Source organism: Euprymna scolopes, chromosome 27 (genome assembly GCF_053919585.1).
Source record: "Euprymna scolopes isolate OS-2025 chromosome 27, ASM5391958v1, whole genome shotgun sequence".
In the NCBI taxonomy this organism is placed as follows: Eukaryota; Metazoa; Mollusca; class Cephalopoda; order Sepiida; family Sepiolidae; genus Euprymna; species Euprymna scolopes.
In genome coordinates, this window is record NC_136508.1 from 83,047,467 (window position 1) to 83,072,956 (window position 25,490).

At 31.7% G+C, this 25,490-nt stretch overlaps 1 protein-coding gene across 4 annotated transcripts in view; it reads left to right on the forward strand.

The window, feature by feature from the left end:
• The window catches only part of LOC145248945 (ras guanyl-releasing protein 3-like), a 258,134-nt gene that overhangs the window by 168,455 nt on the left and 64,189 nt on the right, over nucleotides 1-25,490 (forward strand). For all 4 annotated transcript variants that reach the window (XM_080110745.1, XM_080110744.1, XM_080110742.1 and 1 more), the window contains 2 exons: nucleotides 5,467-5,572; nucleotides 16,358-16,471. In XM_080110745.1, coding sequence (XP_079966871.1) covers nucleotides 5,467-5,572; nucleotides 16,358-16,471 — 220 coding nt within the window. The remainder of the gene's footprint in view (nucleotides 1-5,466; nucleotides 5,573-16,357; nucleotides 16,472-25,490) is intronic.

Sequence of the window (25,490 nt, forward strand, 5' to 3'; positions counted from 1 at the left end):
TTTGAAAATCATAGAATTAGCTAAACATAATCTGTTTTGATATCTATATATTAATACGATAGCGTGTGTGTCACGCTTACATCTGGGTCTTTTAATTGTTATGTTCTTCTATTTCTTGTCATAAATAATTTTACCAAGAATTCTTCATAAGTTTCGGTTTCGGTTTCGATTATGGCTGAAAGAAACTTTTTCATGAATTTTTATTTCAGTTTAGATTAAAACTAATGCACCCAAGTCATATGGATATATATTTTTTATTTTTAAAATCGCAACTTTATAACATATAAAAATTGATAGAACATTAACTCTATAATAATATATACGAAAGCTGCAAGAATTAAAATATCATATTCAAGCGAACTTTACGACCGGGCTTTACCGGGAGTTCGTGCTAGCTTAGATAAATACTTTTGCAGTTTTAACAAAAAAGCTACAATAATATCAGAGCGTCTCCATTTACACTGGACATCTACAGAATGCCAACATCAATATATTACATATGAATGAATCCCCTGTGGTATTTCCACAGGTCCCACTAGTTTATATAATTAAAATAGGTGGGAAAAAAAACAACAATTTTTACATTTCATTTAGAGAAAGTAAGAGGTTTTACTTTTTTGTGGTTTAATGTGTTTGAAAATGTGAACATCAAAACTAAGTTGAACAAGATGCTAAAGATCACAATTATTAGGAAATAGCTGACTTTACCAACTTTGTATCATCTTGCAAAGTGCATTGTTATTTATTTTTTTATAAGACCATAAAGAAATGAAAAGAAATCAATTCGCCTGAGCGATGGTGTGGATGTGTGTAGGGAAAAAGGTAACTTATAATTTTTTCATTGAATTTTAAAACGATAAAAAAAAATGTGGTGTTGTTAATGAGAGAGCGAGTAGAACAGAGTGCAGTCAGTCAATCATTCTTTTGCTTCACAAATTTGCTACATTATTTATCTTTTGAGTAAGCCCGTAAAGAAATGAAAAGAAAGAATAAATCAGTTTGCTTGAGCGATGGTGTGTAAGGGGGATAACTTACATTTTTTTTTTTTTTTCATTGAATGTAAAAATAATTAAAGAACGTGTGGTGCAGCACAAACATTAAGCATGATATGATTTAAAAAAAGTAACAGAATTGATTTTCTGGGAAAACTCCGGTTGCCTCCCTAGGGGTGCCTTTCGGTTTAAAATGGCTAAACTTGACACTTTTGTGCTTATTAAAAAAAAAAAATTGATGCCTTAGATTTTTATAAAACTTTCTGAAAAGTTGTAACTAACTGATTTCTATATAATTTTGTTTGTCTATACTTCAAGATAACTCTTGGGTGTACCCCGGGGGCTCTTTTAGGACTAATAAAAACACTCCATTTTTGGGACTATTTTACCATATTTGTCCAACATTTTTTGTGTATGTCTATTTATTAGCAGTTTTGCATGGTGCTGAACTCAAATATGTTTAAATATAGCCTTAGGGACTTTTGGGGCCACATAGGGTGGGAGTGGAAGCAAATGATGGACGTAGTTATTTTTTTATGATTCGTTCACTGTGCCCTCACGGGGACCATGCATACTTCACTTGTTTCTAGTGGCCTTCTTTTGTAAAATTAATCAGCCAATATTTTAAGAAAGATTTTAGTAAGTTATACTTTTTTATTTAATCACTTCAATTAATTACTGTTAATATTAATAAAACTATAGCATATGCATGAGAAAGATAGGATAATGACATCATAAATAAATAACGCTAAGCATTAATTTATAGTGAACTGTTCAAAAAAAAAAAAGAAACAGTAATCCGTTTTGATGGTTATACTCCTGTATAACTTGTTGCGGACCAGGATATAAATATCCTAACTCACTACAAAAGAAAATAATGAAACGAATGGAAAGAAGGAAACAAAACTCAATTGCTGGATAAAATAAACATGTCATTTATTTTCTGTTAAAAAATGAATGTTTTGGGTGTAACTCGTGTTCGTGCGTGGAAAGAGGAGTGAGTAATGTAGTGGAACGAGAAATGGCAGTCCAGCGTGTAGACAGAGAAAAAGATAGAGGGTTGACATCAGTAAAGCTGCGAGCACATGTTGGTACTTGTTCACATGGAAATGTCTTCAGGCCACTAGCTGTGGATGCGAACTTGTCTGGTTGATGGACCAAAGCAAAAGGGAAAAAAGAGTGAGAAAGTCAATCCCGTTGATGGAGAGAGAAAGTGTATAAAGTGTACATACTGTCTGTTAGCTCTTGCCCCACACAGTAGCAGGTGGCGTGAGGCACACGGGCCCCAAAAGGAAGGCGGCTGGTCCGTCGACCTCTCAGCTCGGAAGCTGAATTGAAAAAAGGAAGGAAACAGCTTGTCTCTTGCTTTTATAGTTGTTTCTGGTGGTCTTTTGCGCATGTGTGGATTTCCTTCAAAGGGGAAGTGACGTTGCCCATGTGTGCGTATATGTGAGTACATGTGTGTACATTAGCATGTGCGTGTATGCACGTGAATGTGAGTGTATGTACGCGAACGTGAATATATCTACGTGTGTGTACGTGCGCACGTATGTTTGTGTATGTGTATGACAAGAAAAATGGCTTGAGGTGTGAACGCGTGTTTTTGTGCAAGACTAGAAAAGGCTCGCACAAACTAATAAATAAACTGATAAATCAAAACATACTTTCACACATTCATTTTGATCACAAACCAACAAGTTTAGTCTGTAAAAGTAAAACTGGAGATTTGTAACTCATTTTGGAGGGGGAGGGGTAATAAAATTTTGATCAAAACAAAATTTAATTTTTACCTTTTCATAAATATACTAGCCTGGATACCTGGCATTGTCCAGGTCCGCATGAAGTTCTGTTTAGGTACACCTTCTATACTAAGGATATTGAGCACTTTTTCATTATTATATGTCAACTCGATCATGGGCAACTTTGATACCCCCACAACAATTTCAAAAATAAAAGAAAATGTAATCGCCCCAAAAAAAGAAGTACATGACAACCTTCCCACCAAATATTTTCGCAGAAGGGATACGAAGAAAAGAAGCTATTCTCTGGATATTGAGCATTTTTTGTTGTCAGTGTGTTAGGGGAAGAAAAAATCCTCTCCCCCTTAAAAAAAATAAATAAAAACAACTTTTCTTTCAATCAAAATAGCAGGGAATGCTCATGCGGGGGGGGGGGGGCTGCTATGCCTGAGCTTGAACGTTAAGTGTGAAAGAGGGGAAGAAGTCAAAAACCTACAGACAAACACTTTTGCCCACATGGCCACGAGTGCTTATGACGTCATGATGTTGCAAAATAAGCGTTTTAAACATAGTTTTAGTTTAATACGTGTGCGTGACTTGCAAAGAAAGTGATGTGAAAAAGGGACCCCACTTCAAAAAGGAGATAATTACAATCACAGAATTAATCTTTTTTTCTAATTTTCACATATTATACATCCAGGGCATTGTCCTTTGGTGGTACCAGTTTCGACCAGGGCAGATGCGAATGATGAAAGTTTTTAGCAGACATTCAAACACACACACACACGATTCTCATTTATATAATAGAAAAAGAAATTTTTTTCTCTTGTGTCATTAATAGTTTGTTTTTTCTATGCTACTTCAAGTTAGGTTACCGTTTTCAGTGACTGCAATTTATTGTTTAATGTTTGTGTTTTTTCAACATAATGTGCATGATATTGTTTGTATCTATGCATATAAAAACAGTCCTGTCAAAGAAAAAGGGCCACTCATCAATATGGTCGGCTTTTATAATATAAGGTTTTAAATTGTCTTTTACAAAAAAAATCAAAGTTGAATCTTCGGTGAATTAAATTTTTGCCTTATTATCAAATTATGTTTGTCTGTTTTTACATGGTCCAAATCTGAGGATGTTTATATTAATACGATAGCATGTGGGTTATTTTTTGTGTTATGCTTACATCGTTTTTCTTCCGAGTGACTGTCATTTAATTGTTATGACCTTCCATTTGTTGTAATAAATAATTTTACCAAGAATTCTTCATAAGTTTTGCTTTCGGTTTTGATTATAGCTGAAGGAACTCATATATATATATATATATATATATATATATATATATATATATTATGAAAATATAATTTTATGCATAAATTTTCAGTAATTAGTGCTCAATACATAGGTAGAGTTAGGTAGTAAGTTATAAAAATATATATGGCAATTAAGCTACACAGAATATTCCACATTTCATTCTCGTGAGAATTCGTCAGGCTAATGAAACACGGAATATTCTGTGTAGCTTAATTTCCATATATATTTTTTATAACTTACTACTATATATATGGTGTCATTATTAAAATTTTGAGGAAGATCGATGTGGAGAGAAAAAAATAGACCCGAAAAAAAGAGTCAAAAGACTATTCGACTAAAATAAAAAAATAAATAAATAAAAAAAAGAACCTCGAGGTACCTTTCGTCCGGCACTTGTCAAGAGATTAAGTCGGCAGCGATTAAAATAAAACAATTTACACATAATTGAAAATGGAGGTGAACGGCGGGGTGAAACCGAATAAATAAAAAAATTATAAAACTACACGGGGTGAATTAAATGAATGAATAACCCGTGATGTATCGGCTATATTTCAGAACCTAGGACAAAATAAATAAATAAAGTTGACTTGCCTGCAAATAAGTGCAAAAACAAGAAATAATGACTTCATAAATTTTGGTTTCGGTTTCAATGCAAGCTGATGCACCCAAGTTATATGAATATATTTTTATTTTTGAAATTACAACTTTATAATATATAAGAATTGATAGAAAATTGGCTCAATAATGATATACATGAAATCTGCATAAATTAAAATATTATATTATATTTAAGTATATTTTATGTCACTGCTAGTTTGTATTATTGATTTAGAATGAAAAAATAAAATTTAGCTTAATCTCTATTGTGCTATGAATCATATTATGAATATTCAATGTGTTAATTGTTGAAATGAATCTTACATGAACAGTCAGTTTCGCTGTTTTCTTTTTTTGTTTTGTATGTGTTTTTTAATGTTTTTCTTTTGCAAAAAATAAAAGGATTTTTCCTAATATTTAATCAAATAATAATTGTGTCCATAATGGTTACTTTTCATTTACCACTTTACATTTGTAAGAATTTTTCACATGTTCAAAGCCAGAATTTTTATTTGTACACTATAACATTTGGTTTCAGAATCAATAGCGCAAAAGATATTTTAACTCCCCTCTCCCACACACACACTTTAAATTGTCATAAACTAGTGACTACCAAGTGTGCTACCAAAATAAATTTGGTACCATTTTCTTATGGTTTGTAAAGATCTATGTGGTGTTATTAAAATTTGGGATATAACAAAAATACAATTTTGGGTTGGGAAACCTATTATTATACAAAAGAAAATGTTTTGTTTGAATTTTTAAAAAATTTCTTCCGTAAAATATTTTTATTTGAATAAATATTTTTTTTAATGAATTCTTCTTTCAGCCACAGACGGATGTTTGATAGATGATTCTCATTACCCCCGTGTTTTACTTCTGATGCATAAATGGTTTGTTTCATCACCGGAACTAGCAGAACATTTAGTTGAATTGTATCCTTACACTGGCATTTTGTTTTTTTTGTTTTGTTTTTTTTTACTAAGGAGTCACAACTTCTCAAGAATAAGAGGATAAGGGTTAATGAGTGCATAGTAGTCAATGGGAAAATATCGTAGTAATCGTTAGTGGAAATTTGGTAAATTGGATTACTTAAGGAGACGGCTCATCAAGAACTTGTTCACATTGGACTTGAAGATGACCATATTGTAGTCAGTTGGAAAGCAGTAAAATGGAACAGAGTTCTACAGATATGCAGTTCTAAGAAAGAAACTTTGTTCATGGAATCTACGTTTAGGTTTAGGCACAGATGAAGAGTGAGGGAAATTATTGATAGTGGTTTTTCATGAAAATCAAGCCGGGGGGGGGGACCATAGATTGGAGCGTAGATAAGACATGCTTACAACGTCTCTTCTGTGGGGAAAAAAGGCTGCAGGTAAGAGAAAAGGGCTTCCCCCACTAGGCTACGAAGTCTATTTTGAACTCTGTCAAGGCAGAATAAGATGCTTTTATAGCTCCTGCCCAGATGTGGCAACAGTACTCCATCCCTGGATGTACTTGGCTCTTTTGAATCAATCCGTGCATAAGGATCGATTCAAACCCGCACCCCTGTTGGGTCTTATTCACATACAACCAAATCCTATTTTTCACAACATTTGACAGAATGTCCTGATATCAACTCCCTGTGACGAGGAAGACTTGATATTTTCATTGGAAACTTTACTCTCATAAGTTGTACCACCTGAAGAGGTCTCTAGTTACTTGTAACTAGCTGACTGAAACATGCTCTTGACTGTAGCAATATATTACTGCTTATGTAAAAATAAATGAAGAGTGTGTGTGTATATATATATATATATATATATATATATATATATATATATATATATGCAGGCTCCTTCAGCCTGGGACAGGCTATGGATACCCACGAAGGGTTGCTTGCACGTGAAATTTTTGTGGCAGAAAGTGTGCAAACTCCAACCACACCTCTCCTGAGATGACATTGGTAAATACCAGTGGTAAGTGAAGTACAGGACGACTGGAGACAAATGCCGAGATAAGCGGAGAGCACATACAGCGCCTAGAATTCCCAAATGGTCACCCATCTGATACTAACCAGGCTCGACGTTGCTTAACTTCGGTGATCTGACGAGAACCGGGGTGTCAACGCTATTATAACTTGGAATAATTAGAAGAAGTGAGTAAATTCAATTCTATAAGAGGAGATATATCAGGATAATATAAAGCTCAACAAATTTCAATGGAGCTTATATAGGAGACAGTAAGAATGGAAAATGAAGTCACAAAAACTATATATTGGTAAATATAGAATCATTCATTTATTAAGGGTGTACATACATTTAGTTGGGGAATGAAGGGGGCTTTTTATACCAAGGTATTTCGAAGCCTAATGCTTCTCATCAGAAGAGTAGAGAAGATGCTAGGTAACAATGGGGATGTGACGTCTAGCGAGGGATTCATTAGGAAAGAATAAATTAATAACATTATTGATGTTTTTAGGAGGAACTATATTGAATTCTAAGATAAAGGAGGAGCGTACTATATAAAGTGTAATGTAAAAAGGTGTTACTATATAAAGTGTAATGTAAAAAGGGTTTCTATCATAGTCTTAAATAATGCAGGTAGTTTATGTGTTTAAGACTCAAGGGGAGGTGCAGAGGTGGTTGGGTTATGGTTCTATTTCATCTGTATGTTCTGTATGTAAGATGTATAGTATCTATGTAGGGGGTTTACGCTAAAAGGTTTTTTATCAACGGAGGTAACCAAGGTAACAACAGTACTTAGACACAATGTATATTTTTAGGCGTAATATTATGATGATGAATTACAACAAGAGGGTGTATGCTTGGTAGGATTAATCAAAAGTAACGGTTATCACAACATTACTTATAAGAGGACTATGGCTATAGAATAATGTTATGAGATTAATGAAAGTTGTGGTGTGGATTACATGGGGGGGGGGGGATTAGGGTTTTAATTTAGTAAGGTAGAGGAAGGTCCAAAGGTGAATTAAAGGGGTAAGTTATGAAGTGGGTATTGGCGGGTATTTGAAAGAGTATAATAATAATTTTCAGAAGATAATATATAGTGGATAATATGTAGTAATAATCATAGGGTTACCCTGTTATTAGGTGTAAAGGGGGGTGAGATATAAGGCAAAGGTATAAAGGTAGGGGAGTAAAGTTGATAGAAATGGATAAAGAGACAAAAATAATTAGGATGTGGATCAATGGCACGGTGGGATAATTCGGGAAAAATATACTACTACTACTATTAATAATAATAATAATAAATAAATAAAATTAAAGGATAACAAAAATAAATAACTAAACTGAAATTTAGTTAATTGGGGGCAGAGTTAAAGAAATAGGGTACATGTATACAAAAGTGAGGCACAAAGGTATAATATATATATATATATATATATATATATATATATATATATATATATATGAACAAATGATTAATAAAACATGTTAAAAGACATCTTAAAAAAAGAGTTAAAAACATATTTAATTTTAAAAAAGGAAACACAAGATAAGTGGATAGTCCTTAATCTGCGGGGTTTCGAAGAAATACTCTCCTTCTCATCAAAGGGCAGGAAATAGCAAAATGCAGGATCGGATTTTGCATATAAAAGTATTTAATGAAACTACAAGTAAGTCACAGATCTTACTTGGTTAAAAAAAGGGTGAGGTAAGGGGAACAGGAGGCAAAAGAAAAATGATAAAAAGATTTCACATGAATGGATAATCCGGTGAAGGGTAAAAATCCAAAAATGGTAAAATCCAAAACGGTCGAATTTAAAATATCAATCCAATGGGTAAATTCCAAATGGTCCAAAATAATCCAAAAGGCAGAGTTCCTTGGAAAAAAGTGCAAATGGAATGAATTCCAAATCATTAAAAGAAAAGCACTGGAGAGAATATTTAAAAACACGTCTGTCAAGGCTGGATGAATCAAAAAATTAAGGTTTAAAAAAAAAAAAAAAAACCCCGAAAAGCGGTGAAAGTTTAAATTTTATATATATATATATATATATATATATATATTATACCTTTGTGCCTCACTTTTGTATACATGTACCCTATTTCTTTAATTCATGTGTAATCACCTTTTTCTTCACCATATTCCCTCTGCTTCACTTTTTTTGTTTTCAAGTAATATCTTTGACTTATTTGTTGTTTCATCAAATACTTCTGCATGCAAAATCCGATCCTGCATTTTGCTAATTCCTACCTTCTGATGAGAAAGTATTTCTTCGAAACTCTGCGGATTAAGGACTATCCATTTATCTAGTGTTTCCTTTTCAGATTAAATATGTTTTTAACTCATTTCAAAATGTTTTTTAACATATTTTATTAACTGTTTGCTCATATATATATATATATATATATATATATATATATATATATATATAGCCAGCAAAGCAGAGAGTTTGGTGAACGAGATAATATCCCAATTTCCAATCTATACAAATCTTCAAGCCAAGAAAATGTTTGCAAATGTCAATATTATAGTCCGGAATTTCTTGAATGAAGGGGCCAGTGACATAAGTTATTTATGAACAAGCAAGATATAAACAACAAATTACATTTAGGCTCATGTTTGACAAGGATGAGTTTTCCCTGTATGTTATTGATGGTAGTGAAAAAGATTTGCAAATTCAAACTGAAAGTTTGTCTTATCAGGAGCAGTGGCGGCTCGTGCCTAAGATTAGTGGGGGTGCTGTTTTAAAGGAAATACCTATTGTTTTAATATTGTGTAAAAATAAAACAAAAATAAAAAATGATTTATACGCATGCACACATACAAAAATACAATAACTTAAAGGAATCCTAAATAGATGTAAATATTTTAAATATTTTACTTATTACATTCATTTGAAAGTAAATTCCATTCTTCTTGTTTTAATTTGTGAGAAAAGATTGATAATTTTCTCCTTAACTTCTGAATGACTGCTGAAGAACTTTTTTATCAATTGAAAGCACTGCAAGTTCATTTAGTCTTTCGCAACCCATGGTGTTCCTTAGAAAAGTTTTTATTCTTTTCAGAGTTGAAAAACAACGTTCTATCTCTTATGCAGTCATGGGAATTGTCAAGATAATTTTTATGAGTTTTATGATTTCACTAAGAACATTGTTTAAATTGTTTTCCAAAATAAATTTCAGGAGATCAATTACTTTACAATATTCATGGATATCTGACCTACTATAAAATATTTCTAGCTCCGTTTCAAACTTTTCTTTGTCAATCATGGGATATGCTTCAGTTGTCAAGGATATCTCTTTTGTAGGTAGTTTTTTTCTTAAAACTAGCAAAGCTTTTCTTGTAAAACAATTTAGCAAGTATTAAATGTTTAGTTGAAGAATATCTGTCCGTTATATCAGCAGATATATAGTCACACAGTTGTTTAGCTTCGCCCTTGAGTGTTTGTGAAGAATTTTCACAGTATTTGGTGTTTCTTATCTCTAAAATAGCAGTTTTGAAATTTATGTATTCATTGACTTTATATATGCTAATTTCCCGATAAATAATTTCAACATGAGACATAATTTTATGAAATAGCTCAAACCAAAATATGAAATTTTCATCGTTCAAATATTTCAGAATTCCTGTCGCTTCTGCAACGGTCTCATCTACATATGATGTTGACTGAATTTCAGTGACAGTTTTTTTATGCTTGAACATTTTCATGAACTCTATTTATGTATGTTAATGTTCCACCTTGTGGCGGATACACGTAGAATGCTTACATCCATATGCTTCTTGAAAAATGGACAGACGCTGTGGTGATCTAGAAAAGAAAGTCGGAATAGCCAAAATGTTAGAGATAAATATTCTAGCATTTCGTGTAATGCTTGCTGCATTCCTTATTATTAAATTAAGTTGATGCGCATAACAGTGAGTGAAATGCGCATTACTATAAACTGCTTTTATTTTCGCCTGAGCACCAGCTTTTTTGCCTTTCATGACATTTGCATCATCAAATGTCTGAGCTACCAGTTTTTGGCGATTCTCTTGAAGGATTATATCTAATTGTTGTAGAATACATTTTGATATCCCATCAGCAGTTTGGTTTTCTGGAATAAAGAATCCCCAAATGCGTTCAAGTATTTTTTCATCCAAGATGTACCGTAAAACAATGATCATTTGTGTATGTTCAGACACATCTGTTGTATCATCAGCCATGACAGCTACAAAGGAAGCTTTGCTAATTTCTGCCCTTATTTCATCACGGTATATTTGTAAAAGACAGTCAAGTATGTCATTCTGAATAGTCTTAGAAACACCTTTGAAGATATTACTAGTTTCTAAGTGATTCTTTAAATCTGGATGCAAAATTTAAAAATCCTCTAAATACACTTGGATTTACTGAATCATCTTTTTTATCATGTCCTCGTAAGGGAGTTTCAAAGTTCCCACAAAAGAAAATACAATCTATTATTTTAGATAAAATTTCACGGTTCTTCTTAACATTCATGTTATGATGATTGATTGAAAGTCTGCAGGCCTCACTAAGTTTTTCTTTAATATTTATGGCCCCCAAAATTGATAGGGAAACTACATTGTCAACGTGCTTCTCATGCTTTTCAGTTCTATCTTTCATTTTGTTAATAGTTCTGAAACTATCTTTTGTCCATGTTACATCACCCCCTAACAACAAACAAGGAAAGCAGAACAATGCCTTTTTTAGTTCACAGCCACAAAGCCTACTTTTCCGTTGGTACCATTAAAGCTACGAATATACACTTTGTTGTTGCTAATGCCTGGATGAGATATTTGAATATCAGGCGTTGAACGGCTTCTTTTCTTAATTTCAACTTTGTCATGGAGAGACAGCTGTGAAAACTCAATCTGTTGAAGTTCATTTACCATCGCAGAAGTTATTTCTTGGGGATGCAAGGAGACCATGGTTAAATTCTTTTTATATCAATTGTATTGGGAAAGGTAAGTACTAGGTAGTCTATTAGTAGAATATCAATTAGGGTAGAAGGAATACAATGTTTATGTGATCCTCTTGCGATTCAACTGAAGCGGAAGTTCTAGCTGAGTTGAATCATACTTTTATAACTTTTAGGTCACAGGTTTTTATTAACAAAAAAAGTTTTACTATTTAACAACGGTTTTATTTATAAAAAGCTTGTTAATTAAAAATAGACGTATAACAAAATAAGTTTGTCATTAAAATTGCTTTTTTTAATACAAATATTTTTAACTTTGCCATTGTAAGCCGTCGAAAAGGGGATAATACGCAAAAACATTTTAATTAAAAAACACTATTTTAAATTGTGTACACTTTACAGAGTAAAAAAAAATATACAAATATATTTCTTTTAAACTTTACAGATTAAATAAAATTTTACGGGCTTTTTCCGCAGGCAAACAAACAAAAAACATTTTTTAAATACATTTTATTTACAATTTTTTAATAATTTATTTTTTCATAAAAACAAAATCTTTGAAATTTACTTGCCTGCAAACGATGGTAAAGTTATGGGTTTTCCATTTAAAAATGGTTTTATTGGATAACAGTTTTATTTAAAATTTAAAAATGTGTGTTTATAAAAAAAACTTTGTAAATAAAATATAGAATAAAAAAGTTTACATGTTTGTACTATGAGCAAACAAAAAAAAATTTAAAGATACATAATTTTATTTACAAATCTTTTTACAACTTTTTATATAAAAATAAAAATAAACTTTGCTATTTACTGGGCTTATTATAAAAACGGTTTTACATACTCGTCTTGTTATTGCACATTTTAATTAAAAAAACTTTGTTCAAACTGTAAAACTTCTTGCTTTGTCCTCGTGAGAGGTTAATAAATGCTAAAGCTTTGTTATGTGTGTATATATATATATATATATATATATATATATATATATATATAATGTGTGTACATATATATAATGTGTGTGTGTATATATATGTGTACATATATATAATGTGTGTGTATATATATGTGTACATATATATAATGTGTGTGTGTATATATGTGTACATATATATATGTGTGTGTGTATATATATATGTATATATATATACATATATACATATACATACATATATATATATATATATATATATATATATATATATATATATATAAGGTAGAAACATTTATAACTAAAATGTATTTTAAAAATAAAATTTTCATCGCTTTTCTATAGAAAAAAATGTAAATATTTTTTATTCTGTAAAGTTTAACTACTACAAAATAAATAGATTTCAAACTACTTAAAAACACAAACAAAATAAGCCATATAGGTAAAAAGAAATAACATTAGTCGCGTTGGTAGTTTCAAGTCTAAAAGCCCAAACACTTTTAATAAAAAAAAAAGTTTGGCATATTGTATATTTTTGTCTGCTTCAATCGCATTTTAAAGTGTGGAAATTTTTTTTTTAGGTGGAGATTTTATTTACAAGAACACATTACACTTTTTAATAATAATAAAAAGAAAACATTTGTAAACAAGCCTCTTGAAAAAAAAAAAATGCGGAAACGCTCAAACACCGCATTTGGAACTGCGAAAACCACAGTTCCAAATTGGCTCATAGCGCCCGTTCTAGATCGGGCATGCGTAAAAGCAAACTTGACTAAGAATGTGTAACTGTGAATTTCGCAGCTCCAAGCAAAGTTTTGCTTTTATGCTTATATGAGTATGGGGACAATTATCGACATTAATCTTCAGGATTATATATATATATATATATATATATATATATATATATATATATATAATATGATATCACATAGAAAAAAAAATAAAGGTATTCTTTTTAACGTGTATCGATAATAATGAGTAGAAATGACTTGGGGGTGCTGCAGTTCCACAGCTCCAGGCACGAGCCGCCACTGATCAGGAGATATGAAGGATGATAACATTACCTCTGTCCTAAATAAGGATGATGAAGGTTGGGTAGTTGGTTAATTCCAAGGTTGGAGTTAGTGTTTCCGTGTTTGTCGCATATTTTCCTTATTATACGATGTCATAGATGTTCTTTGGTGTAATGTTGTTAGATTAATTTCTTTATTCCTCCTTGGCGTATGAGGAATACGAAATGATTGATGTAGTAGTTTCAAGCTGGGGTGAGTAATCGAGGAACTGGATTGAATCGGCTAGCTGGAGATGAGTTCAGAGGCTTTCAGTAAGAATGAAGGTCAGAGTGGTGAGTGGTAGAGACAAAATAGCTGGGTGGAAGCAGGGTTGAGGGTATACGCTAGGGGTGCATGGGAAACTGGGGTGATGGACTTTAACAGATAGTACTGACTTTTAGATCGGAGATGGGGGTAGGCATGCGGGGAGGGGGGCGAATTTGATGCCATTGCCATTGTCGTTAAAAATTTAGTTAATTTAAATATGAATATTTCTGGTTTGAATGGGTTAGAAGTATTTTTTCTAACTGCATAATTTTATGTGTTTAAGTATATAATATGGAGTGGTTTGAATTCTATTTTTGGAGGGATTTTGTAGGTGGAAGGAATGGGGGAGTCCATCTTAGGATTCTTATTTTTAGTTTGAAGGTTGAGGTCTGGGGAAGGTTTTAAGTTACTTTTTTTCTATTAAGATTTGGTTTTAAATTGAGGAGGGCACACTTTGGGTATAATTAATGCAAATTTCTTATTGGGCTGCTATTTAATATGTAATGTCAAATGTTGATGTGGCTTTAGATTGAGAGATAACTCTGCAAGATAACGAATAAAATATTTTTAGCGTAAGTTTTATCTTGCAAGGGGGATAATGAGTTAAAGTGGGTCTGATTTTGTAAGGTTATATTTATGTTCTATATTTGGAGATTGTATTAATAATTTATACTTAAAAATTAAAGCCTATGTGGTGAGAGCAGTGAAGAAAAAGGGGACGGGGGTATTAACTATTTGCTAGGGGCAAGTATTCGCAAGTGGGGGTGTTAAGTGACTACATGGTTAGCCTTAGAAGTAATAGATATTAGTTTTGTCTGGTGTTTTTTCGGCAGGGTTTTTTTGGATTTCCGTATCTGAAGTTTTTTTTTGTGCCTGCAACTGCAAATTATCTCTGGTTTAGAGTTAAAGCAGGCAGTATTTTGAACCTGGGCTGTATGATTTAGATTTTCTTAAAATGTTCCATTTTAATGAGAAGTTTGTTATTTTCTTTCAAGCTTCTTACTAAGTTGAATAGGGTTGTTTTAGTCTTAAGAGGTCTCTCTGGAGAAGGATTGCAAGTAGTTTGAGATTCTGGTTTTTATCAGGAAAGAAGATAATCCTGTGTACATGTGTATTTTGGGGTTTGATTGTGGTTTATTAGGGTTTTTTTTTTTCGTTTATGGGGGGATTAATTTAGTTTAGAGGTTCTGGAGGTTGTTTGATGTGTGGCTAGGTTACGTCTATTCCTATCAGTTGTGCGATTAGTTGTTCGGTGAGTATGCTATTGAGTTATGCGTATTATTGTTGGTATTACTGGTTCTATGGGCTTGGGCAGCTAAGTTATCTATCGTGATAGATGGAAGTTCTGTTACTGTGCATGAGTATATGACGTCTGAATGTACACAGTTATTCTCTGAGTCGTTGCAGTTACAGTTTGGGTAAGCCAGGCTTGGAGTGCTGCTAATTCTATTTTCTTATTATTCGTGTTTATAATAGTTTGTGCTATATTTAGGCATGGTTGAAAAGGATATTTTGATAGTTTTTATTTAGGATCATACTATATTTGTGTGTATTTCATCCCCCAATTAAATGTACATATACCCTTATTAAATAAATGAATTATTCTATATTTATCAATATATAGTTTTTGTGAATTCATTTTTCACTCTTACTGTCTCCTATATATGTATACATTCATACAGAATTTGATGAAATGAATGTATTCACTACGGATTATAACTGTTTTCCTGCTCTTGCAATCAGATTCCATGATTGCAACTTCTGAGATTTCCATTTTCATATTGTCTACAAAATTGCAATCTGGATTTACCATTGGATTGTGTTTTTTTTTCATGATATATTCTACATTTTATCTCACTTCTGAAATCAGTTTTCATGACTGCAAATTCGAATATTTTGAATTTTATACTGTTCCAGAAAGTTTTTTTATATATACTATTAGATTATTTCCCCTGATGAGGAATGTGTAAATTTTTGAAACTCCATCGATTAAAGAATTACTTCTAATGTATCTCCAGTCTTTGAATTTTTGATGATACAAAAAATATAACCTTTTTTATCCATCATCAGTTAATTTTATTAATAAAAAACAAATAAGATATGCATTTGACACGGCTGCCGAGACAAAGTGTAATTAAGAAAAATCAGTGAAGAAGAGAAAAAAAATCAGTGAAGAAAAAAAAAAGATTAAATGGTGATAGAATTAAATATAAAATAGAAAAGTAAATCTCAAAATGACCCATAAATATTCTAATATATATGTGAGGATATATCTATATATCTACAAAAATGTTATGTATGTGGTGTGTGAGAAAGGACATGGTCAATATACTTACCGATTTTTTGATCTACAGACTTGAAATTTGGTATTCAGATATGTGGAAAACTTCTTAATTGGTTTTCATCTGGAAAAAAAAAAGGCTGCTAAGGGGTCAAAATTGGTACCACCTTCTTATATTATACTTTCACAGATTTCTTTTGGAATGAGATTGTTCCAGTATTAATTGGTAATTGTCCTCAGTCGATCCGTGCATAATTGTGACTGATATTTTTTTTTTTTTTAATTGTCAATATTTTGTGTGTTATAAATCTTTTACTCAGAATGTTCAGATATTTGGGAGCTGAAGACAATGTCGAATGTGATCTTGCCATCTGTAACCATCCACCGACAGACACAAATTGTTCTTTACAAGCATATAAGGCACAGATCTGCCATGTGTTCAGGTGAGTTTCATGCAGGGTAATCCCTCCCCTAAAAATGCCACACATATAATCATTAATAAAATATACAATATTTTCTGCAATCTAACCACATTTTGTTTTTTACATGGGAGTCACCACTTATCCAAGTCTGAAGGCAACTTGAGTATAAGGTTTAACAAGTGTCAGGAAGTCGCTAAGACAACACCATAATGATTGGTAGTAGTGGAAAATGAGTAGAATTTGATTATTTAAGAGGACGGCTTAATAAGAACTTATTTACATTGAACTTGAAAATGATGTTGTAGTCAGCTGGAAAGCAGCCGCTTCGGCATATAGTTTCACAGTCAAGCAGTTCTAGGATATAAATTTTGTTCATGAAATTTGCATTTAGGCACAGATACAGGGTAGGGGAAATTGTTGATAATGGTTGTAGCTAGACAAGTGTTTGTTGTGAATGTTTTGTAGCGGGATGGTGGGGGGCATAGATTTAGGCTCAGTTGAACATTTGCCATTTAAAATAACAATAAAGAAGAGATTATATATCGCAATATCTCTTCCATGGGAAAAAGGTTGCAAGAAAGAAAAACGGACATCACCTACTAGGTTTTGAAGCTGGTTTTGCAGTTGTTAGAAATAAATTTAAGTCTTTGCCTGGCTTGTTCACCGAATTTCAGTAATAAGTATCCAACAGTCTTTGTTTTAATAGTGATTCAGCGATGGTAGTGGGGATAAAAATTTATGGTCGTTTCATCAATAGAAGGTTTGAACCATAACCATCACCTCAAATTTTTATCTGTGGGGTTATCTCAAAAATGATGTCTTTTAAAATGATCTGCAAATTATTCCTATACTGAAGAGAGCTATCACAGCCCAAATCAGAGCATGACAAGTTGACAATTTTGCACAGCTTATTCAAGTAAGCTTATCATTGAATGGCGATTAATACAAAAGTTGTTGGAAAATCATTACTTAAACTTGATGAACGAGTCAGGCAGAAATTAAAATTTATTTATAGTAAATATGGTTGGATTGCACAAATGAAAAAAATGATTATGAATTTTATTAATGATTCCATTGGTGGCACTTTGGGGTTCACACTATATTTGTCATGTATATGTATTTATTTATATTTGTGTGTGTGTGTGTGTGTGTGTGTATATATATATATATATATATATATATATATATATATATATATATATATATATATATACACACACACACACACTCATGAGCAAAAAAAAAATGGGCCAAGAGTGAAAGAAGGAATAAATTGATTTTTCAATATTTTTCCATGAATTTTTGTTAATTTTAACTGAAAATTTCTATTTTGCAGATCATTATTATTATAGAATATAATAAGTGGAAAAATAAATCCTAAAAATGGTAAGACCGCAACTTGTCAAGAATATAAATAAACAGAATTGCAGGATTAAGGCAGTCCAAAATGACTTACAAGCAGATTTTTGATATTTTAAGTAAAGAAAAAGTGAAAACATCTCTTTCTGTAGTGAAGCGAATTGGTCAAAGGTTCGAAGTCGAATGCTTGGTAAAAGGGAAATCTGGATCTGGTCGCCCTAGAGCATTCACTTTGAAGGACGACAGCAGGTTTAAATTAAGTGTTTTGAAGGATTGAAAGAAAACTTATGTTGACCATAGCAAAGAATTCAAAACTGGGGCTGGAAGTTCTCTTTCTAGATATACAATATCTAGATGAATGAAAGAAATGGGATTTTCTTCTAAAAAGTGTGCAAAGAAGCCATTTTTATCCAAGAAGAACATAAATGATAGAGATTTTTCTCGTATTATGGCAAGAAAGATACAGACTGGTTCAGGAATGGTTTCTGGTCTGATGAATCAAGATTTTGTCTTGTTATTGATGTTCTCGATGCTCCCAAATGGTGCAATCGAAGAACTGGAGAAAGATTTTCACCAAGTTATATAAAAACGACAGTTAAACACAGGAATGGAGAGATAATGGTATGAGGAACTTTTACTGCGGCAGAGTTGGGAACTTATTAGATGTGAGAAGTCAATCAGTTCAAAGGAATACATTCAAATATTAGAAATAGGACTGTTACCAAGTATCCAGAAATATCTCAGAACATAATTGTTCAACACGATAATGCTCCTGCACACATTGCTAAAAATGGTTTTCTGATAATTCAATTAATGTGATATTTTGGCCAGGTCAAAGCCCCGATTTAAACCCAATTGAGAATATATGATCCATAATATCTCGTGCATTGATTGGATGGAAGAACTTTTTCGAACAATGACAAACTGTGGGAAGCTGTGCAAATCGAATGGAATAGCATCTCCTCTTCAGTGTTCCACTTTGGTTGAGAGCATGTCTAAAAGAATTGATCTTTTTAAGAAATCAAAAGGGAATACGATTCCATCCGTAGCATTTATTAAAGTAAATGTCTTGTTCTGTGTTATTAGTCTCGTTTAAGTTTCCTTGTTCAATACAATTTTTAGTGCAACAAAATGTATAAAATTTGTTTGGCCCATCTGTTTTGCTCACGAGTATATATATATATATATATATATATATATGATGAGAGTAATAGATATAGTATTGCGAGGAAATAGAGAAATAAAAAAGGAACAAACCAAGTTATGTGTTCATGAATGTTTCATCTTTATTTTGAGACTTCCTCTGGATGAATTAAATTAAGAAAAAACACCAACACAAATATTTGAAAATATATTTTGATGCAATGAAATGTATGACCCTGTTCCATTTCAGAAACAGAAAAAGTCGGAAATTAAAAAAAAAAAAAAAAAAAAAGAGGGGGCAGAGCACAGTGAAAGAGAGTAATAGTTTATTTTATAACATCATAGAGGCATTTATATATTTAAAAAGATAATCTGCTTGGAACAATAGGTCTGTTATAATTCAAATATGGGTGTGTAACTGAAATGAAATGAGTGTATTTTTGTTATGTAATTTATTGACTGATTATATGTATTAATTAATATAGGAGGTGTTTTCTAGGGTGCGAGAGAGTTAACCTGTGTCTAAAATTAAATTATCTTTATTTAATAGGAGTTTACTTAAATTATGCTGATACCCTATAGAAACCTCCATGTTGTTTGTGCTTGAATTTGCGATAAGCTCTGATTCAAGAAGTCTCCATCGTAGTTTATTTGAAATAAATTTAACTATTTTTGCTTGTTTGAAGTCAAAAGTATGATTAAGCTGCAATGAATGAGAGAATATTGTATTCAGAGAATTGCTATTTCTTATATCTCTTTTATGTCCATTGAGCCTTTGGGTTTCACGTTGGGTATAACATTTTTAGCAAGGAACAGTATATATACCTGCATTGGAAACTGGTTTGTTTTGTAGATGTTGTGTTGTTTTTAATGTTTGTTTTATAGTTTGTGATGTACTTGTATGATTGGAATTCAGAGTTTGTTTAGTGTGTTGCAAATTATTACATTATTGGTGTGTATCAGTAAAAGATGTCTGTTTATGAGAGAACTGCCTGATGTATACGATTTTTACTTATTTATTTTGGAAAATATTTGTATGGCTTTTTTCTTAGCATTTGATATAAAATGTGTAGGATATTGCAAGGTTTTCAAAGTATTTGTGAGGTATTTGAATTTTTTGTCCAGATATTCTGCACTGCAAATTCTAAATGCATGTAGAAAGAAACCAATTATCATACCTGTTGTCATTTTATTATGGTGTGAGTAAAAATGTATGTTATCATTTTTGTGTGTAGTTTTGCAGTAAACTTTGATGGATAGTTTATTATTGGATTTTATAATAAGTATGTCTACAAAAGGTAACAAGTGATTGTTTTGTTTCATAGGGGAACCTTATAGAGGGTTCAACCAAGTCTAATTTGTCTTTAATATTATCTATGGTAGTACAGTATATCTTTGGTAATACAGTTTCATAGGGCTGAGTAGCTGTGACAGTTACACATCCATATTCGAATTATAACAGACATATTTGTTCCAAAAAGAATATGAATTGCATCATACCTTTTAAAATATATTAGCAGTTATATGACGTTATAAAAAAAAATCTATGCCCCTCCTCTGCCTTTTAGAATTTCCAACGACTTTTTCCATTTCTAAAATGGAACAGGGTCATGCATTTCATTACATCAAAAATATATTTTCAAATATTTGTACTGATGTTTTTTCTTAATTTCATTCGTCCAGAGGAAGTCTCGAAATAAAGATGAAACGTTGAACACATAACTTGTTTTTTTTTTCCTTTTTTATTTATGTGTGTGTGTGAGAGGCGTGTGATCAGATGCTCCTCTCGAAAGCTACTATTATTAACCACAAAAAAAAATAACACACATGCTGGACAGAAAGGGCAGAAAAATGGAGGCAAAAGTAAAACAAGTTCCAATACTCAACCTTGCTTCCACATATGTAGTAGACTGTGCAAGTCAACTGATGGTTTGAAAAGTCACCTTCACGCACATAGACATGGTTTGAGGGTCACTGACGATTCACCCAGCAACTGTGGTGCGGATAGTCATGAACATTGAGATGGCTAGCATCTATTAAGATGAAGCAATTGCCATATATATATATATATATATACTAGCTGTACCCTGCCACGCGTTGCAGTGGCTCAATTTGGTGTAATGGAAAAATTTAATAAAAGAGAAAATGCATGTTTCTTATATTAGTACAGCAATCCACTGCAAAAAGTGAAAAAGAAGGCGAAACTGAAAAAATGGTACTCTTGCAGAATTTGATCTGGATCCTCGAGAGTTTCTGTCAATCATTCGTGTTTTGGACTTGACCAACAATCAGTAGATGAAGCCGAATGTAGCAAAAATGTTGAAACGCTAAATGCTTTTTTTTTTTTGTTGTTGTTTTAAGAAATGTGATTTAGTAATTATTATTTGGTTGATGGTGGGGGGAGGGGGGTTACTATACACAGATTCGAAAAAGTCGTCCAAAAACAAATAAATGAAAGCAAAGGTAAGGTAATTTACGTTTCTACCTAATTGGATAATTGTTTAGTGTTTTTATGTAATGTAAAATGTTTAATTGGCTCCAAAAACAGAAATGGTTGCGAATTCTGTTGAATACGTTAAGTTTGGGAAAGTAAGTTGAAAACTAAAAACTATACAAAACAGTGTCTGAAACTCACCGAACATATGTTACCATGACATAGGCTGGCATAATCGGTAGGTTTCTGACAGTATTTTGTATAGTTTTTTTAGTTTTAACTCACTTTCTCTAATTTAAAGTAATCAACAGTGTCCACCACCATTTGTAGCTTTCAAATACACCAATAAACACTGTTTTTCGAGCCGACTAAACGTTACATTAAATGAAATGGGTTTATATTACTAAACACAGATACAAAGAAGTTGTCAAAAAATAAATATATAACAAATAAATGTTATCAAAGGCAAGAAAAGTAAGTGTTCTACCTAACTGGATAAGATTGTAGTGTTTTTATGTAATGTATAATCGGTTCAAAAACATTCAATGTTTATCGGTATATCTGAAAAATACAAATGGCGGCAGACTGTATCGAACACGTTAAGTTTGGGGAAATTTTGGGAAAATGAGTTTAAACTAAAAAACTATACAAAATACTGTTAGGAACTCACTCAATATATGTTACCATGATGTAGGCTGGCATATAATCGGTGGTTTTAAACTTTTGCTCGATATAGGTGACGACTTTTAAAAATCCCTTTTAGTGATTACCTGGTTTGAGGATATTTGTACAACTAAACGGCAAATCTGCTCAAAATAATCTGGTATTATTTTACTTTAAGGCCCGTTTCACGTTCATATATAACGAAATATTTTATTGTAGATTTCGGTGTGCTAAAAACGAATCTGCAAACCGTTTACGTAGCAAAAAAAAAGTTTTCATGACATTCCTGAAATTACTTTTTCGAAAAGTGGGTGATCACTTTTCAATGTAAATTTAACTTAGAATGAGCACCCACTTTCTGGCCACCTGAGAGAGGGGCATTTTTCTGTTTCTTGGCTAAAAAGTTTTTTGTTTGATTTCTTTTGCATGGTAATAACCCCTGAACTCTGGGACTATTTTCCATTTAACAGCCGTAGCCTTCGTTTACGCTATGCATAAGCATAAACGAAAGCTGTTTAGCCAATAAACATGGGAAAAAATCCCCCCTCTCTCAGGTGGCTAGAAAGTGGGTGATCATTTTAAGTTAAATTTACATGGAAAAGTGATCGCCACTTTTTCGAAAAAGTAATTTCTTCATATCATAAAAACTATTTTTTTGCGACGGAAACGGTTTGCAGATTCGTTTTTAGCACACCAAAATCTACAAAAAAAATTTTGTTATTTACGAACGTGAGACGCACAGCCCTTAATGAAAAATTATATCAAAAATCCGGGGGAAAATAGTTTTCAATAAAAACAGCAAATGAATTCGATAGAAAAAAAATGGATGCTATTTTTTTTTTCTTTCTGTGTGTTTCTTGGCTAAAAAGTCTTTTTGTTTGATTTCTTTTGCATGGTATTAACCCCTGAACTCTGGGACTATTTTCCATTTCACAGACGTAGCCTTTGTTTATGCTATGCGTGAGCATAAACGAAAACTGTTAAATATGCATTCGCGTACCAAACTGCCTTGTCAAAAAAACCTTTAAGCCAATAAACACGAAAATAAATGCCCTTCCTCAGGTGGCCAGAAAGTGGGTGCTCATTTTAAGTTAAATTTAGATGGAAAAGTGATCACCCACTTTTCGGAAAAAAAAATTTCTTCAGATCATGAAAACTATTTTGGTACTCCTTGGGCGTTGAGTTCCATGGCGACCCGCAGAATTATTTAATGGTCGTTCCCTTAGTACCCCCCTAGTCAAGGCTAACGCATGCGCACGTAACATTTTTTATTTATTTACTTACGTGGTGGAGTTTCTATACTGATAGGTTTTTTGAAATTTTTTCACTGGATTATTATTGATTGAACACTAACCAGATTATGAAAAAAAATTGAAAAAAAAAAATCATTTCAACATTTGAAAGGGGTACTCACTTTTTAGTTACCACGTTCTGGTAAATCGGTCACTTTTTATTTATTTATTTATTTTTTTTCTAAATACGGAAGTGTCTTCGGGAGATATAAAATGGTCGCATGTTGACGAAGCAATGTATCGGGAGGCGTACGGGATTAAAAATTATTGGTAAATTTTTAGATTAGGTCCACCTCCTCAATTTTCTTTTAAATGACGACTTGATATGGTTTTCGACTATGCTGAATACGAAAATCGCATCGAAATTTTGCAGAAATAACTAGTTATCAAGATATAAAAAGTTGTATTATGCATTGTAATCTTTGGCGGCCATCTTTTTTACGTGTGTGTATTTGTTTATGGTGCGTGTGCACATAAAAAGATGGCCGCCGAAGAATACAATGCATAATACAACTATTTATTTCCGCAAAATTTCAATGCGATTTGCGTGTTCAGCATACTCGGAAACCTATAAATGTCGTCATTGAAAGGAAAATTGTGGAGGTGGACCTAATCTAAAAAAATACTAAATTATTAAACATTTCTCCAGCATGTTAGTGAAATTTATAATACTTTAAAAAAATTAAAAAGAAACAAAACAAAAGTTTTGAAAAAAAACTCACCTTTCACAAAAACAATTTTAAAAAAAAAACCACAAACTGACTAAATAAGTAAAAAAAAAAAAAATAATTAAAAATCTCGAAACTTTATTTTCATGAAAACAATAAAAAAAAGTCCTGTTCTCTCTATTTTTTTTTCTTTGAGAAACAAATATATTTCTGACTTACACATGCGGTAGAGACTCATTATTTTTACTTTCTATGGTTTTGATATACCGCGTTTTTATTGCTTACAAAATGGGTGACTGATTTATCAGAACGTTGTAACTAAAAAGTGAGCACCACTTTCAAATGTCGAAATAATGATTTCTTTTTTACATTTTTTTTTTTAATAATCTGTTTAATTAGTGTCCAATCAATAATAATCTAGTGAAAAAAAATTCAAAAAACCTATAAGTATAGAAATTAAGCATGGGAGTAATGGTTGTACAACAACGTTGCCTTTCGCACTTTTACAAACATTTTTTAAAAAAAGTAACTAAACCATTTATTGATAATTTGTCACGTGTACAAACATTTATTTATTTACGTAGGCTTAACTCCTTTCATGAATAAGAAAAGTTTTACTCTTTAAGAATAATAAAAGGAAAAAGTTACTGAACATTTATAAAAGGACTTCTTTTCATGAAGGCCAGAGGAATAGTTGGCCGAAAATTCGTGAAACAACAACTAATAAAGATGAGAATAATAGTCCGCAATAAATAAAAATGGTGCTAATGCAGAGAGCGATCCGCGCTATTTTTAAAATCATATTTCAACGTTTAAATAACGTTTTATGATGTTTTTTTTTTATTTATTCAATTGTAAGGTTAAAGTACAGAATAGGTACAAAACATCCTTACCTCCCCATGTTAAGAATGACTTTTTAAATAATAACATTATTTCAGCACGGATCACTCTCTGCATGAGTAATCTTATATAGAAAAACAAAAAAAAAAAACTCAAAAGCAAGCAACAAAATTTGGGGGGGGGCCTTATTTAATAAAGAAAAGATGTGTAAATTAAAAAATTTGGAAGATAAACAAATGAAATATGTTTTTTTTTGTTTTGATTTTTTACTTATCGAGTTAACAGAAAATGAAATCTTTCGTCAATTCGTGGCTGTGAAATGAATCGAACCGGAAGTTCAGTTTTATCAACAGAACAGATTCGCAGAAACGATTAAATAAATATATTTATTTTATTTAATATTTTAATTTTAATTAGGTAAATTTATTTTAATAACATAAAAACATACCTCGACTCTAAAAATGGGTTGTCTGAAAATTTCAAATAAATTGGTAACGTAGAAATATGGTTTTATTCTTTTAGAACGAACCAACTTTACATTTTTATATATATATATATATATATATATATATATATATTATATATATATATATAATATATATATAATTTATTTTTATTACGTTTTCACCCCAAACAAGGCA